The sequence below is a fragment of the Gambusia affinis genome, linkage group LG15, assembly GCF_019740435.1.
Source record: "Gambusia affinis linkage group LG15, SWU_Gaff_1.0, whole genome shotgun sequence".
Taxonomy (NCBI): Eukaryota; Metazoa; Chordata; class Actinopteri; order Cyprinodontiformes; family Poeciliidae; genus Gambusia; species Gambusia affinis.
In genome coordinates, this window is record NC_057882.1 from 10799737 (window position 1) to 10816869 (window position 17133).

Consider the following 17133-nt stretch of genomic DNA (forward strand, 5'->3'; position numbering starts at 1 on the left):
ACTTTATAGCTGGCGTTTAGGCATTGGTCATCCAATAACGCATCAGTTGATATTTTCAAACTTCCTGTCAACTTTAAACCTTTTAACATGACTGTCCTTGCACCCTGAGCACCGGGCTCAGCAAGTTTCCTGGGGGAAACCCTGTTCGGAATTAGTTTTTGAGCTTTTGACGGTTTGTACAGTAACTTATTTAGTTAGTTGCATTTAGCACTGTAGCACTGTTTTCTGACTTTCTACTGGGGTGCTGATAAGTTGGACTTGTTGTCATTCAGAAATGTTGTGTGTAAATATTCTCTCAAAAGTTGGCTGACTCTGGTTCTGTTCCCAACAAGCTTGTTCCAGTGTTAAACTGGTGCTAGAACTTGCTTAGAACAAGTTCTTTCCGTTTCTTCCACTACAAACACTGGATCTCAAATGAGTGTTTTAGTCAGTAGACCAACCACTAACTCAGGTGTTGTGAGCATCATCGTTAAAGCTCTTGAGTTAGATTTACTTCTAATCTACCCTATTTGGAACAACAGTAGTTCAACATTGAGCTTTGACATAATAATAGAAGAAGCAGAGCTTGATGTCTCTTCTTCTGCTCTTTCTGTTCATGCTGCCTTTCATGTGAAATAAAGCAGAGTGCTGTTTGAATCTAAAAGTATCTTTGTGACCCTGGTCATAAACACTGTTAGGTCCCTTCATACCACAAAGCAATGTTAATTATGCGAGATGCGTGTGTGTGTGTGTGTGTGTAGATCCCATTTGCATTACTATCGGAAATGCAGGTTTGGATGGAGCGTTCCCAAATACCAACTTTGATTTAAAACAGCTTTTATAAATGAAGTTGACAACACTATGGGATGGTGAGACAGATACCTTCACTCTGATCCTCTCCAGAAATCATCCCAGGGAGGATCTAGCTGTTACTCAAGGAGACATTTTTAGTGACGAAATGATGAGACACAGAGCTAGCTATAAAACCAGACCAGTCATTTACCTTGTTTTTATAGAACCAGTTTAGAGCTTTGTCCTGCCTTGGTCCTTGGAAATTGCTTGAGTGAAACCTTTACCTTTGGGGGATTATAGGAGACATTTGAAGAACTTCTGCAATGTGAGGAGACAGAAGGTTCTGAAGAGTCATCGGAGTTAAAATGCCAGCATCGCACTTTGTATGTGAGATAGTGGTCACTTGAAATTGTGTGTGACTAAATTGCAAGGAAAGTTTATATTTTAAACGTGATGTGACAAGAGCCTTGAGGAACAGAAACGGGAGGTGATATGTCTTGCGTTTTCTTTCACATCTACAAACTAGAGTTTTTTTGTTACCATGACCTCGTAGCACAGACATAACACACTCACTGATCAGAAAAAGATTAAATTGTTGAATTTTCAACCTGCTGGTTGCCAATCATTGAAAGCCAACCTGAAAATTGTCCAGTTCCTTTCAGCAGGTAACTTTTTTGTGCATTTCCTGTTAGTTACTGTCACTTTTTTTTTCTAACAAACAAAAAAATAAAAACTGAAAAAGGAATTGGCAATTTTATAAAACTTTCTTATTGCATTGTTTCTTGTTGAATTGAGTTTTAAGCTACATTGGAATTTAAAATCTGTAGTTTTGGGCAAACCAATGGACAATTTGGACACTGATTCATTTCACACTAGGACTTCACATTAAATTAGTCAGTATCCCAAGAGATCTCTCTGCTTATCTGGTAGTGTATTTGATTGTGAATTTAAAAAGAAATTGTAGAAAATCTAATTAATTAATTTAAAAAATAAAATTGAAATTCAGTTGTTTTTCACATCTGAGGATTTTGTAGCAATGAGCCACCAGGGAGCTTTTGCAGCCTGCAGCCATGTCCTCAAGAAGGACCCGAGTTCAGTTTAGCTGTTTTTGAAGAAGAGTTGACAAAGGGATTTCATAATTGAAAGCAGCAGGAACTAAATTCTCTCAGTAGCTGATCAATATGCCAAAGAAGCACAAATTTACTGTAAGGCAAATCCATTTAACTAATCACGATGTAGGAGACAGATACTGTGGGTTTAAAGCCTAAAAGTTAAATTCCTGATTCATCTAGAAAGAAGAACATTTTCTTCTCTAATTATTTCCTTTCTGCTTATAATACATTTTAAAAAAATATTGCTTTGCTTTTCCATGATGCACAAATGCGGTTCAGCAGCTGACACCACAGGTCAAAACTCATTATTGGTCGCGGCAATATAAATCGGCAGGGAACCAAGATGAAGTCTCATAAGGATGCTTGAAGCCTCTTAACCTTAATTTCTCGTTTTATAGCAAGGTCAAAACTTTTTATATGTCTGTAATAAGAAGCTGATATTCACTTTGGTCCGATGTGACTTGAGTAATGCAGCAGTTTTTCCCTCCGGTTTTCCACTGTTAATTAAAAGGCAATGTAAATACATCATAGATGGCTCTAGCATTTATTCATCTCAAATTGTTTTGTATGCCATTACCTCAGATAATCTATTAGTAAATCTTTGCTTGTCACTATGGGAAATAAAAACATATTTTTAGGAAAAAATAAATCAGAAATGAAAAGCTGTTTTGCTGGGATTTTTTTCTGTAGCTGTGAAAGACGAAAAGGATAAACTACTATAAGTTCTCCTGGTTGAGACCTTTTAAAGAAAATTTACTTTTAACTGTAAATACCTAACATTATCGAAACATGTTACCCAGAAAAATTTTTTCTGGAATATTATTGTTTTACCCTTTCCTGACTTGGCCACTTCAGAACATGTGAAGCTATTCCTTTGAGATCTTGACCGTGTTTTTTGAGTCGTTGTCCTGCTGAAGACTGAAACGTCACTCTGGTCTGAAGTCAGAGTACTGAGGATGTTTCTGTTCATTACGCCATTTGTCTTTTACTTTATTCTGACTAGTCTGTCATCTACTGCAGAGACGGTTATCCTTCTGGAAGCTTCTCCTCTATCCACAGAAGATTGCTGGAGCTCTGACAGGGTGATCATCAGGTTCTTGATGACCACCCTGTCTAAGGCCATTCCCCCTTCTGATCACTCAATTTAGACGAGCCACCAGCTCTAGGAAGAGCCCTGTTGGTTCCAAACCAATGATGGAGAACCCTGAGCTCATTGGGACCTTCAAAGCAGCAGGAATATTTCTGTATCTTTTGCCAGATTTGTGCCTCAGGACCATCCTGTCTCAGAGGTCCACAGACAATTTCATGGATTTCATGCTTGGTGTTTCTGCTCTGACATGCACCGTCAACTGTGGTACACAGCTTCCCTCCCCATCTGGGGCGTTGGGATCAACTTCCATGTTTACACGCCTTTGAAGCGAAAGGACACGGGTTGAGATTACAACCCCGTGCCATAGCCTTTATGATAATTTCCCAACTCTTACACACTGAAACTGAATTTAAATCACTCAAGTTTGAACATTACTACAAGTTTAAAATGGTTGAAACCAGAACTCGACCCTTAAATTATTTTTGTAGTTTACAACAAGATTAGCTAACCAGTGAATGTGATCAATGGAAAACACTGTCACATTAAACCCACGTGATTAGGGTGAAATGTTGAACTTGCAAACCAAAATATCAGTCCTGTTTCATATTTTACAGTGAAAATACCCACTGTTGTTGATGAGTGTTAATGTGTGATGAGTGAAACAAACCGGACCAAGAAATGGTCAACGCTCTCTATTATGAAACTCCACTTTTGGTTCAGGTCACATACAAAAAGTGCTACTTTCCTCTGGGGTAACTTTCTGCCCCACCAATCTGATTTAACCCTGCTAGTTCCTGCAATGGAAATGATATCGGTAAAGCTACCGTTGTTCTTTGAGAATGTTCCAGCCATGGAAATGCACCTTCGTTCTCCCAATATCAGCCTTCTTCCCATTCTAGTCGCACAAAAAGCACATCATTATGAGATCAACATTCTGGATCCTTCATGTTTTAATATCAAGGCAGTACACATCAAGGCTGAATGCCATGTGAGCATTCTGCTCATGTTGCTGCGATTGCCGATTTAAATGGCAGAGACTTGCACCTTGTAGCTTTTGGTTGTGGTGATTTCCCCAGTGGGTTCTGTGTTGTGATGCCCTTGCAGGCTCACTGTCCAAATGCATTTAGTGTTTTAAATACAACCTAGAGTATATGTGCGCCATCCATAGCATGTTATTGTGCATCGAATTTTGCCGATGCACATTGGAGATTAGATGGACATTGGAGTATCATCTGATTTCTCACTTCTGTGCTCACCTGCAGACTGAACAGCTGCTGCTATCTTTGCTTGGTAATAAGTATGGGCTCTACAGTCCAGCATTACCCCTTACTGTTTATAGTGGTTGCTAGTTTATTAATAACTCCTGAGATTGAGTATGATTGTAATATTAGTGGGCAGATGTAAATCCCCGTTCATGCCTGGACCTTTCAGTTGGTCGAAATGTAATAAACAAAAGGATGATCTCAAAAAGGGGCTATTTAGAGGTCAAGGATCACAGACTGGGTCTCCATTGTCTTTAGAAGCATCTGTTAGCTTTGTTGAGTGTGAAGCATCCTCCCTAACCAAGCCACATCCTGTCCTGGGAAAGATGCAAACCACAGCCCTTTTTTAAATGAGTCCCTACAGACCAGAAAAGCACGACGTGTCAAACATTAACACATCTTTCTCATCACGCCCTCATTCCTTTGATCTCACTTTTCCAAGACCTACACTTACAGTAGCTAAGGCCGTCCACATGTACCCACACAAGAGTCTTTTTGTCATGCAGCAGACAGAGAGGAGGTCCATGTCCCGCTTGCTACTGTGCATATGAAAGATGTGTGTGCTGGCGGCCGGCCCCCACCAGACCAGGAGACAGGAAGGGGACAGGAACTACGGGAAGCCGAGGTCTAATCTCCCTAGACACAACTCTGTCAAAGACACACAAACACGAATTGCACTCACACTTTCAGCTCTGTAGCTTCTTGGTATGTCTTTTTGTGCGCAACACTGAAGAGCAAGCCCATTACGGAAATCACTTTTGCTTTTCATTTGCACTGAATGCTCAAAAATTAAGATTATCTTAAAGTGTTTTGCAGCACGCGGTTGGCAATATCGGAAGGATCTACTAACTTCTGAGCTGATTTTACTGTGCAGGCTTGATAAAAGTATAAATATTCCTTTCCAAGGATGAATTTGGTTCATCTGACATGCTTGTGGGGAGATTGGTTAGATTCAATAAGCTTCTTCACTTAAATCCTTAAAGCAGAGTGTCTGTGTCAATCATTATCTCTGTCTTTACAGAACCACCAATCCTTCATTACACCCCCACCTCTCCAAAAACTCAGACTTACTCACCAAGACAGAGCAGCTGCACTCACCATTCTTTATTTATTTGTAGCTCAACAATGTGTGGGACTTTTGATGTAACTTACTGAGTGCAAACTGTCAATGTGCACCTGGAGAGAGACTGCCTGAAATTGGGCGCCATCGTCCCCATCTTGATCAATATTTCAATGTCTTCTATTGAAAGCGGGCCTCTCGCTGTGAACGCCGACTGTATGCTCCACCTCCATGCAGATCTGATATCTGGTATGTCCTAAATTGACGTCTGGATGTGGAGTGCTGGGAAAGCGTAACCTAGCCCTAAGCCTTGGCGAGAAAGCAGATCAGAGCATTTCCCAAAACTCTGAATTATGGAACTACAGTCTATTCAACATAAAAAACATAGAGTTGTCAAACTGCTCAAGGTACTGGAAAATAGATACATGTTGAATTTTAAAGCATTGGAGAATTAGATTTGTTTGCATGAATCCCAAATAAACAGGGGAGTCCGTGTTATAGCTGAAGGATAAATCTCTTATCGAGACACTACGAATTAATATGGTAAGCCAACTTGAGGCATTCAATCACTAACCTGATGCAATGTATGTGAGGACCTATATCAGCGAATTAAAACATAAAGGGAATAAGTTATTTGCAATGCAAGTAGGAGGTTTGACCTTTTTAAAAGCCTTTTAAAATGTGGACACAAGATATCCAGTTGCCAGAACCATGTTACACAAGGGTTTTTTCAACAGTATTCAAAACCACCAAAAATTTCCATCATTCTATTCTGCTTTAAAATCCTTTCAATGTGGCAAGTGGCAGAATTTAGTCCAGTTTTTAAGGAAAACACCGCTGCCCTCCCCCAGCTGTTGCAGCCCACTTCCATTTAGGTGTCCACTGCACTTATTACACTTTTTCCACTTACAAGCAAGACTAATTCAGTTGTCTGTAAACATTTCAAGTGCCTCTTAAAAAACACGACCATCAATTTTGGCAGTTCAAAAATGGCCAAAATAAAAGGTATTTTATTTTGTTCAATAACCTCTTAGAAACCACTTTCAAACTCAGCAGGGAGTTGTTCCATATTTTATGCTTAAGGCTATATATCAAAATCTAATTTATTTTCTTTGAGGACTTTATTATAAGAACAGCTTTGAAAATATATATTTTCAGCCTTCCTACTGTGACCTAATCTCATTAGCAGCAGAGGTGATGGCACACTGTGTGAGAGATCAGTTGCCAAAAACAAATCCATAGCTTTGCTTAAAAGAAAGTCCAAATGATTGCAGGGTTGACATTTTAACTGACGTCAGCATTCTATTTTAGCACATACCACAGCTAGCATTACGAAAACAGCCGTCTCCCTGTGTGTTTCCCAGAGAATGTAGAGCCTTACATTACCTCAGACTTCTAAACGGCTACACGTATTTCCAAGTTGTGAATGTTTTATTGTAGGCAGGTCTTAAAAGTCCAAAAGGATTAAAAGAGCAACTTTGCTGTAATAGTTCAAGTATTTAACTCAGTTAGGTTACAAATGTAGATTCTAAAAATGCTCACTAATATATTTCAGCCTTCCTGTTATGCTCTGAAAGTCATGCTCTCTCACAGGAAAAATGATCTGAATGGTTGTTATTCAGATCCCATGAACTTCAAAATCACTCATTTCACATCACCAGTACATGCTTGTGCACCTCTAGTAGTAATCCATTTATTAAAGTATTCCTACAGCATTTTAGTTTTCTGTTTTTAGATTATTTAAAACATTGAGTCTTTACCATGGTACCTTTAAAACTGTGGTGTATTTAACTAAAACTTATCACACCATGAGAACGTGATATAGATGGACATTTTTAAGATTTCCATATGTTTTCAAGGGCTAAGCTAAGCCGCAGGTTGTAGTCGAGGAAGCGGTTTTCCAAACATTTTCTAGACATTTCATACAAAGGCCTGTGCAGCAGAATGCAAATGCCTGTATCAGTTTGAGGTTTACCTTTGAAGTGTAAAGTTCAGGTAGTTTCTAGTCAATCCCATGTGTGAACACAGCAGGTAATCCACCCGAGAATTCACGCTGAGCCAGTTTGCATGCCGATAATGGTTGCTGTTTTATATTCCATCTCTGCTTCCCTGCGTGTTGATTTCCATTGCCTTCTTTGAAGAACAGCAGATGTATCAAAATACATACGGTGTTAATATCAAAACAAAAACGGTAATCGTTACTAATAAGTTTTTCTCTTGTATGCTTTGTTCAGGCGGCAGTCGTGAGAGCACAAAAAAATGTTATGGACGCAAATATGATCCTCGGATTCGTATTTCATCAGCCTTTCCCTGTGTGTGCCTTGTATTGATTATGGTCATTTGTGGGCAGAAATGGCACAAAAGCTTCTGTCAGTCACACATTTTCTGGGTAAATGTAAAATGAAAGGAAAGTACAAGGTGTTCAGACATACGTGGTAGCAGCCTGACTCTCCGTTAGTGGACCGTACTCAATGTCGAGAGTAACATTGTTAAAACCCACTGCAGCTCATCAAGATTTTAAAACATTTTTCCTGTTTTTTTCCCAAGTCCTCTGACATCTTTTTCCCTTCTTGAATTCCTCCTTGTGATTATCCCCCCGTCTCTATTTCTCTATAGGTGCATGAGGGTAATTGGCACTGTGTTTCTTTAATTAAAATGAGGTCTAATTGTAGCTGAAGCAGGCCAAATGTTCTTAGGCCTATAATTTCCCTATCACACTCCAGAGACACACAGAGAGTGGAAAACGGGGAGGGAGAAGGCATGTCAAGAAGAAATTAACATGCAAGTTAAGAACAGTAGATGTTATTAAAAGAAGAGTTTCATGTCAAATGGGTCAGGTTTTGCATTTCTGAAGAGATTTGTTTACTGCGTCTTCAGTGCTCGGGGAATTCCTTCTCACAGATTCCTTCTATTTTTGCTTTTTTTTAATCACACTTCACTGTTTCAAATCAACAAGAACATTTTAACACCAGACGAGACAGTCCAAGTAAATGTGATGATCAATTTTTTAATTGTGATTTAGTTTTTTAATAAAGCTATTCAAACCAAACTCATTGTGTGTTTAAATATAAATTAAATATAAATTCATATACTTGTGATTAACCCAGTATCACCAGACCATATTACTGGCAGACATGGAAGTGATTTACAGAGCTGTTTCTTGGTGATGCCTTTTTTTTTTTTTTTTTTTACATCTCAAGACGCTAAAGATTCATGTCTAAATTAGAAACAGGTTTTGATGCCAAGTCCAACCTTAAATGACAATTGTACACACCAATTAATACCCAAAGAAATACATACCATAATCATCAAACAATTTTAAGCAAATGTTCTTATTGCACACAATATTATTATTTCTTCCCATGTGTTTATAACATGACTATTAGCTTGGTTAGCTAGTATGTAGTCTGCACCTCTGCATTAACTTCTCTTTTAAATAAGTATTAAATAAATAGCAGTATTGCGTGGTGGTCCTTTATCACCAACCAGGTCCTTTCTTAGCAACTAAAGGGATTTTCTTTGACATTTTAATGGTATTTTAAACTGTGAGAATGGTTCAATAGAAAATTTTGATTGTTTTATAACTGTCACATTTTCAAAGATGGGACTAGCGACTGACCAGTAAACTATGCAGACTTGTAAAAAAAAAAAAAAGTCTGCATAGTAGACAACTAGAACCTGTCTGTTAAAGTATTAACACTCTGATAAAGCAACACCCATAATGCTCTACTTGTTTGCCAAAAAACAATTTGCTCATCTATAACTTTTAGAAAAAATATTCTCTTTCTGATTGGTGTACGTATGTGAAAGAGTAAGTTAATAACTGTTTATGCCTCACATCCACACACAAACAGTGTATGTGATACAAAACTTATTTTCTTTATTAAACAGATTCCAGAGGAAAAGTAGTTCCCTAGCATATTCATCTGGACAATGAAAATCCATCCTTTGTGAGAACACTGACTGATTAGTCCAACCTCTAACCTGACATATAACCCCCAACACATTATACATTACAACAACAATGGCGGATTGCATGTTTGTAATGTTGCAGAACTTCATTAATCAACTTTAAGAAGTCCTGTGTACACAGTGCCATTTAACTCACACTTCTTGTTTTTTGCTTCACCTGTGTTCATTGAAAACCACTTGTGGATACTGTACAGGCATCTGGTGTCTATCTCCAGCGGTCATCAGGCGAGAGGCGGGGTGCGCCCTGCGCAGGTCACCAGTTCGTCGCAGGCGACACAGGTCGCCTGCACACACTCACAGCTAGAGACAATTTAGACACCCATTAACCTTAATGGTAATGGTTAACGTGGCTCAGGTGTAAAGCTCTGAGTGGTCACTATACAGCATTTTTTTCAGTCCATTTAACATTTAAAACCCCTGGTGGTTTAGCTGGCTTTTTCTATTGTAAATGAACTTATTTGAAAAGTGCAAAACTCAGGTTGTCTTGTTTGATGCTAAGAGGAACATGCGTTTTATATTCTTGTCTTGTAATGAAAACCCAATACTATTTCTCTATGTTTTTCCATAATTAAAGTAAAGCTATCCCTGCCAGCTGTGATATCAAACCCACCAACTTCTCACAAGCTTCTCAGTTTTCTCCTCTATTGAAAAAAACAAAACAAAACATGGCTTGGGCCCACATGTAATAGTTTTGCACTATTGTAATTCCAAAGCTCCGACGTAGTCTCCTCGCTTGCGCCTGTATCAGTTTAGACTTCTCGAGTGTCTCCTAATGTTGACAGTTGTCCTGTAATTACTGTACAATCGCTTGTTTTGGGTGTTAAATGCGGCCAGATGACGAGTTTCCATTGTTCCAACATTTTCTTGCACCCGGGGCAGTTTTCCGGCAGTGGGTGGCCGCCACCGTCGAAAGAATGCAGAGGGGAAAAGCCAGCTTCCTCTTACCAGGGCTTAACGCTGTTTTTGCTCCAGTGAAAGGCATGGCCGTACAAGCACATAATAGAAGCCCTGGCTGTCTCATAGAAACACTCGCGCTCACGCATCCTGCCTCATAAAGCTTAATGATAGAGCAGTGATAAACAGTGATTACTGTACCTGCGGGGTGGGTTGTTTCTTTTCCACCCCTTAATGAACACCGAGGCAGGTGTGCATCCAAAGGCAGGGACGAGGGGTGTCCTCCCAGTAAGGTTTGAGGTGGTGAAGTGTAGTGTTTTGTTGTTTTTTTATAAGCATGCCGTAGCGACCTCAAAGTAGAGTATATGCAAGGAAAACACCGAACTGAAATCTGTCACCCAATTATCCTCTTTACCCACCTCGCCGCCGTTCTCTCTGCTTTTTGCAGGTTCGCCTTTCTTCCTCTTCTGTGGCTGTTTTAAAGTAGTTGGGCTTCTGTGGTTTTGTAGAAAAGAGGCTTTAAGGCATGCATGTTGCTGTTCGTAAAAAAACAACAACACACACACACACAGCGAGGAAAATCAGAAAAGAAGGAAGAAGTCACTGATTAGAGTCCAATCTCATGCACCTTTTTACTCCGGGGTGTGATTCTATGACAGACCTGCAGCATATGCAGCCCTGTAAGCATGATTAGCGACTCTGTGTCATTGCTTTCATTTGCAGGGTACCTGAGACAGCTCAGTCAGATGGTGTAGATGGAAAAATGTCACCAAGGTGGAATGCAGAGAGCTGGATGTACGTAATGCAGGCTGTGTGTGGCGGGGAGAGAGAGGAGTATAGAGATGGATTGCCTCTATTTTTGAAGTCTTGTTGTGAAAAATGCATGACACCAGAACAAGTACAAGTGTGATTTACTGTCAGAATTGAGTAATCATTTCCCGTGTCCTTCGCCGTTATTGACACGCCTGGTAAAGACGTTCATAGACCTAAATTAAATTGTGTCTATGGAGTCTTTGTGATTTTAAAATGTCAGTCTGCTGCAGAGAGAGCAGCTTTTCGGATAGTTTTTTTGGGATCGCTCTTCTGTTTTCCCAACTGCGTGTGGGAGGAAGATTTACCTGGGTATTTGTCCAGCCTTGTTTGGCAAATTTAAGCAGGTAGAAATTTTATTCATGCCATTCTCTGACTCATGAAGACCAGCATTGCACGTATCTTGTTTACCTGCCTTTCTCAGTCTTTCACACTTTAAAGAGTGTAAGAGAAATTTGTAAAACTTGGACGTTTGACTGAATAATAGGAAAACATGATACTACTATATTATGTTGATCAAGAATGGGTGATTGTTTATTTTTATCGTAGAAATTTTCTTCATTCTGTGATAAAGATAATAAACTCTAATTTATTATCCCCAAAATGCTCGGTTTTGTTGGGATTGTTACTTATGTATATCTCCACTGTGTTCAGTGCTAGCCTGAATAAATGCCACATTTATATTTAAAAATCAGATTAAAGTCAACTATTGTTTACAGCTTGGCAGTGATCTTGTAGTTCCTAACCTAATTATTATAGTTAGCCATCTTGGTAATTAAGTTTTATTCCAAAGCTATATTTGTTTTTGCGAGGCTGTTTTTGTGACACAATGCTGTGCATTTGCCACATTTACAGATTTTTGTCTCACTTAAATGCCTCCTGTGCAGCTCTAACAGAAAGTCATGGGTTTAATTTAATGGTGTTTCCTGGGAAAGAGTGTAGTTGCTGCTGTGCAAGACAGCTTTATTTGATATATTGATTCATTTTTAATGACGCATTATCATTGCCTTGAAGGATGAGAAAAGTAAAAGAGAGGCGTGGATGTGTTTCTGTGTTTAGCCAGACCTCCAGAATCTGAAAATGCCTTTACGTTTGTGTTTGCCAACCCCGAAGGCACTGTTCTCCACCCGAGCATGCAAACTTCTTGATATTGCAGCCGGATAATTAACTGACAGTTATTTTAATTAGCAGCTTTAAGCAGCATCTGTCTTGATCCAACTGCAACTGACAAATTTATCTGAGTAAAAAGTCATTTTCTGTTTTTGTTTTTTTTAAATATATATATATATATATATATATATATATATATATTGTTTAATCTGTCATTTTGAAAATAAATGCACAGCACTGTAAGCAAGAGCCTAAAGCTATTTCTTTACAAATTAGAATGTCTTTTATTAAAGAAGCAAAAAACCAAAAAGTGTTGTTGAGTTTAGGTTCCCTACACATTTAATGTGGCAATAGAAGCCAAAACTGAAATAATATATCAAGAAAATTGTTTTTTTTAAATACAGAGGTAGATTTAGTGTTTTATAGGAGAGTCTTTGTGCCGAGCGTTGTTTTGTGGGGTTATGAGATGCCGACTTCACTGTCGGGCCATATATACGTAACCTAATTCAACAAAGAACCCTAATAACCTCAATGATAAACCTGCAGCTCCCCCAGAATCAATTTTCATGGAGGTGCTCTCCTTGATCAGAAGCGCGTTAAATCTTGTTTATTGGTTAAAAGCAAACTGCCCCGGCCTATGAAATAGGCTCCCTCTGAGAACAGGTAAGGTGCTAAAAGCCAGCGTGTGACAGAAACCTCTCCCCATCAGTGTAAATACAGGTCCGGGTGTGCCGACACGGCCGGGAGGAAAACAGATGAGAAGAACCGAGCGCGTGGCTCGCGTTACAGGCGGTTCAGGTCTCGGGTTTTATTGGGATACTGAATCTTTGCAGAGCAGCACAGACTGTTTGGGAGCTGGCTGCATGCCTCTCAAAAGCAAACCAAAAAAAAAAATCAATCCCATTGTAATCACAGATTTTGACCGGAAGGGCTTAAATCTTGGTACGTGCACTTTTGTGTGTGTGTGTTTGAATCCGCAGCTTTCCACGGAGAAACGCAGGCTCCTCACTCCGGATTCAGTGCGACCACAGGCACAGCAGGCCGCTGGGAACAGAGGGGGACGTAGGGGAATAAAAACAAACATTAGAGTAAAGACAATTTTGAGGCTAGTGGGAATGTTGTGTTGATGTAATTGACTGGTGAAACTCCATCTTCCGCCCTAATCCCAGTATAAGCCGCGACTCGTACTTGGCAGAGAACTTGGGACTGGAAATATGTTCCCTCTGTCGTTTTGATTTGTTTCTCTGCATGTAAATCAGTTTTATACATGTCATTTGTACATTTCACGCTGCTTATAATTTTGTGGGGGGGGTTTTCTTTCGTCTTTTCACAGAGGTCCTGATGAACACCAAGAGCGAGACGTCGGATCTCAAATGGACCATCTTCTCCCAAGACAAATCCGAGGTATGTAACCCCGCCGTCGCCCTGTTATGTATATTTCAACACGATCCCAGCGGTGAGTGCGGATCTTTGGCCTCCAGCGGTTTCTTTGTTACTTTCGGTCATAAACAAATTCCTTCTGCAGCCACTGACAGACTAAAGGAAACATCAGTCTGAATGCGCCGTTTTAGTATATGAAAAGCAGATGCTTTGATATATCCCATCAACCTTGGAGTCGCAGCGACTGGCTGCCCACAGTTTTGGATCCCCCCGCCAGAAAAAGACATATTTGTAATTCGATCAGTTGAAGAGTGGTTGCAGCGGTTCGCTTGCCAGCAGCGTCTGTGGCCATAACTGCTCGACTCGCTGATGTCTCTGAAGAAAACCAGCCAGATTTATGCTGGTGGATGGGAGGGGGGGGTGGAAGACGGGGGTAAGCCTGTTCTTTTGATTGAGACGGAAACCAACAACATGCTGACAACCTCCAAATAGTTCACGCAGTTATTATCATGTGAAGCGGCTCATCAAAAAAGCCTCATGTTGACAGAAACGTGGCAACTTTCTGTTCTTTTTTTTTTTTTTTAAGGTTACGTCAGCATTAAAGACTGCAAAACAGTGATTTAGGTAGTAATGACAAGCAGGAGCCAGAGATATGCCACACGTATCTGCATCAAAGGGTGTGGGCATCAAAGGGTTACCATATGGCTCTTTATTTTTAGTATTAAAGGAAAAGGATACTCTTCATTCTAGCAGATAGAGACATAATTCCATTCGTGTTATACGTTTTCTGTTGCTTTATATGAAAAGCAAAAGCAGAGAAATTTGATTAGATTCAAGTGAATCTCCCATGTAACGACTTCATGGAAGAAGTAGTTTTAATCTTATTATCAGTATAAATCCACTGTTTAACTCTGTAGTCTTCTAAAATATGTCTAAACTCTGTGATGTATGACACGTGGTCAGTGAGGACACTCCAATAAATGAATTAGTTAGAAAATGTTCACACGGTAATGTCTAATCCATTGTTTTATTTGTCCCAGACCTTGATTTACTCAAAGAAAACACATCAACAACCCCTGTAGTGTTGCCACCTTTGGTTGCGTTAACAGTTTCTGATCTTAACCTGCTGAAAGTTTGCGTCGCTCTTCACTTTTAGCTGTGAAAGTCTTAAAGAGCTTCTTGCATGTACAGTAAGTTTCATGTGTCAGGAGCAAGATTTGGATATTTACTCGGTCCAGAACTTTCCATTTCTTAATTCTCAGCCATTGCTTGGTGCAGTTAAAGATGTTTTCAGTCATTGTCACATTACACAGTTCAATATTTTCCAGATATATTCTCACCAAACACAGTAGCGTTCAAGGTGAATTTTGTCATGATGAGCTAGTGAGTCTTGCTGCAGCACAGCACCCCTCAAACCATGACACTTCCACCTACATGCTTTACAGTTACTACAAGGGTATTTTCTGGATGCGTTCTAGACCATTTTCCATAAAATAAAAAGGGTAATTTCATCTTTAAACCCTTTACAAGACATAAGTTGCTACAATCTTCTTTCCTACGGCCTAGAACAGCTCGTTAAGTCTCAACGTTGTGCTCACTGTCACCTTAAATTTGGAAACTCACCTTACTAAACGTCTAAGCAAACTCCCTTCAAAATGCGGAGCAGCGCTCATTATGTGCTCTTGATGTGTATGATTTCCATCCATTTCAAGCCTGAATTGTGGGGGTGTTCTCATTTTTTCATGTCTAAAATTCGCCTCTTTTAACTACACTTCATCATAAACAGATCATCCCTTTTAGTTTAAATTGTTTGGTTATGTTACTCTCTAAAGACGTTTTAAAATTGACTTGCAGTCTTAATTTTTTGCATGACTATATTTCCTACAGTGTTTAGCCTTTTTTTTTTTTTTTTTTGGGGATCTGGAGGGAGTTTCTTCCTTTAAGTGGTTTAGACCTGCCTGTGAGTGCTTTCCTTTCATTCAGACCAACATTCTGCCTCCCTCCGCAAATCATGTGCAAATGGATTTTTTAAGATTTACATATTTACATAACCGAATTTCTAAGCCTCGCGTTTAAGCCAATCTGCTAAATTTCGCCTCAAGTATGTTAATTTCTTTCTTGATTTGCGCTCCTGGGAACGCGGCGATGGCGAACATGTTTGCTGTTGTCTCAGAAGTCAAACATTAAAGCGTTTCGCCGTTGTGGCTGGCTCCCGAACAAATGAAGACTTCTGAGGAGAGATTTTGCCTGTTACACACTCGTGATTATGTTTTACTCTATAAATGTGTTTGCGGTGTGAAATCTCTGTCTTGGATGCTACGGGAAGAAGTGTGCCTTGTTTGACAAGTGAGACTTGGATTCCCGCAAGCTGTGATGCAGCTCAGTGGGAAGAATGATTTAACAACCCAATTTCAAATTTAGGCTGCATCAACATCCACAGCAGGCCAGATTTTTCCCTCAGGTCTCCGGCAGGTGTGGCACAGAGGAGCCAGAAAAGATGTGCAGCCTGACTGGGATTAATGTAGATTTTATTATGACCAGTTATGTAAACACCTGAGCGAGTTTTAAGCCTGCTCACTGGTTTTCTGGGCCAGCTCATGGTTTTTTTTTTTGTTTTTTTTTTCTAACACTGTGTTTGACAACCTTTTTGTTCTCTTCAGTCTCAGTGGGAGGAAGTGAGCGGTTTGGATGAGGAGAACAACAGCGTGAGGACCTTTCAGATCTGCCAGCTGGAAAGCTCGTCCAGCCAGTGGCTGCGCAGCGGCTTCATCCAAAGGCGAAGCGCCTCTCAGGTTTACGTGGAGCTGCGTTTCACCATGATGGAGTGTTCGTCCAGGAGCACGCACCACCGCAGCTGTAAAGAGACTTTTAACCTCTACTACTACCAGGCGGACTCCAACGAGGCCACGGCCACGTACCCGCCCTGGATGGAGAACCCTTACACTAAGGTACACAACCAGTTTCATTTTCGAAACAACTAAACGTTCCCGTTTTCTTGTAGAAAAGGTGTTACGGAAAAATCATTGATCCATGTAGAATAACTCAATCCAGGTTTGAACTGGTGAGGTTCTTGCTGATAATGGTATCTCTCAAACAATGTAAAGGTTTTATTTATTTCAAAAATGTGTTTTGTAATCGTTCATTACAGGATAAACAAACACTTGGCTTGACTCGACTGTACATTTTAGATTTTGAACTTGGATGATAAATGTGAGGATTCCTTTTACACTTTTTCTTAACTCCCAGTAGGAAATAAAATAAGAACAGTTCAGACAGTGAAAGTCATAGGTCTCCGAGCTGTCACGAGTTCAGTATCCAATATGGCTGCCAAACTTATAAAATGCTATTAAAGTTGTAGATACAAAACTATTTATTATCACTTCTCCCATGTTAGATCTTATTAAACCAGAAGAATGGTACCGTTCATCCTCTTTGGTGATTTAGCGTTTGATTGCAGAAAGTGGAAAGAAATACAACTGGGATTGGCTCTAATTACTAGAAGTTGGCAGGAAAACGGGAACCAAATCATTCCCAGATCTGAGCTCTGAAGCTCAATGCGCCAAACACTCAGTCAAGTTTTTTTTAAACTTTTGATGTAGACCTTTAGTTTGGCACCAACGTTGGACCCTCCAAAGTGTGCACCAGGGTCACAATTTACAAACTAGAAGAAGC

At 39.8% G+C, this 17133-nt stretch overlaps 1 protein-coding gene across 1 annotated transcript in view; it reads left to right on the plus strand.

The window, feature by feature from the left end:
* The window catches only part of ephb4a (eph receptor B4a), a 49908-nt gene that overhangs the window by 14679 nt on the left and 18096 nt on the right, over window positions 1-17133 (plus strand). The window contains exons 2-3 of the mRNA XM_044141078.1: window positions 13415-13485; window positions 16122-16409. Coding sequence (XP_043997013.1) covers window positions 13415-13485; window positions 16122-16409 — 359 coding nt within the window. The remainder of the gene's footprint in view (window positions 1-13414; window positions 13486-16121; window positions 16410-17133) is intronic.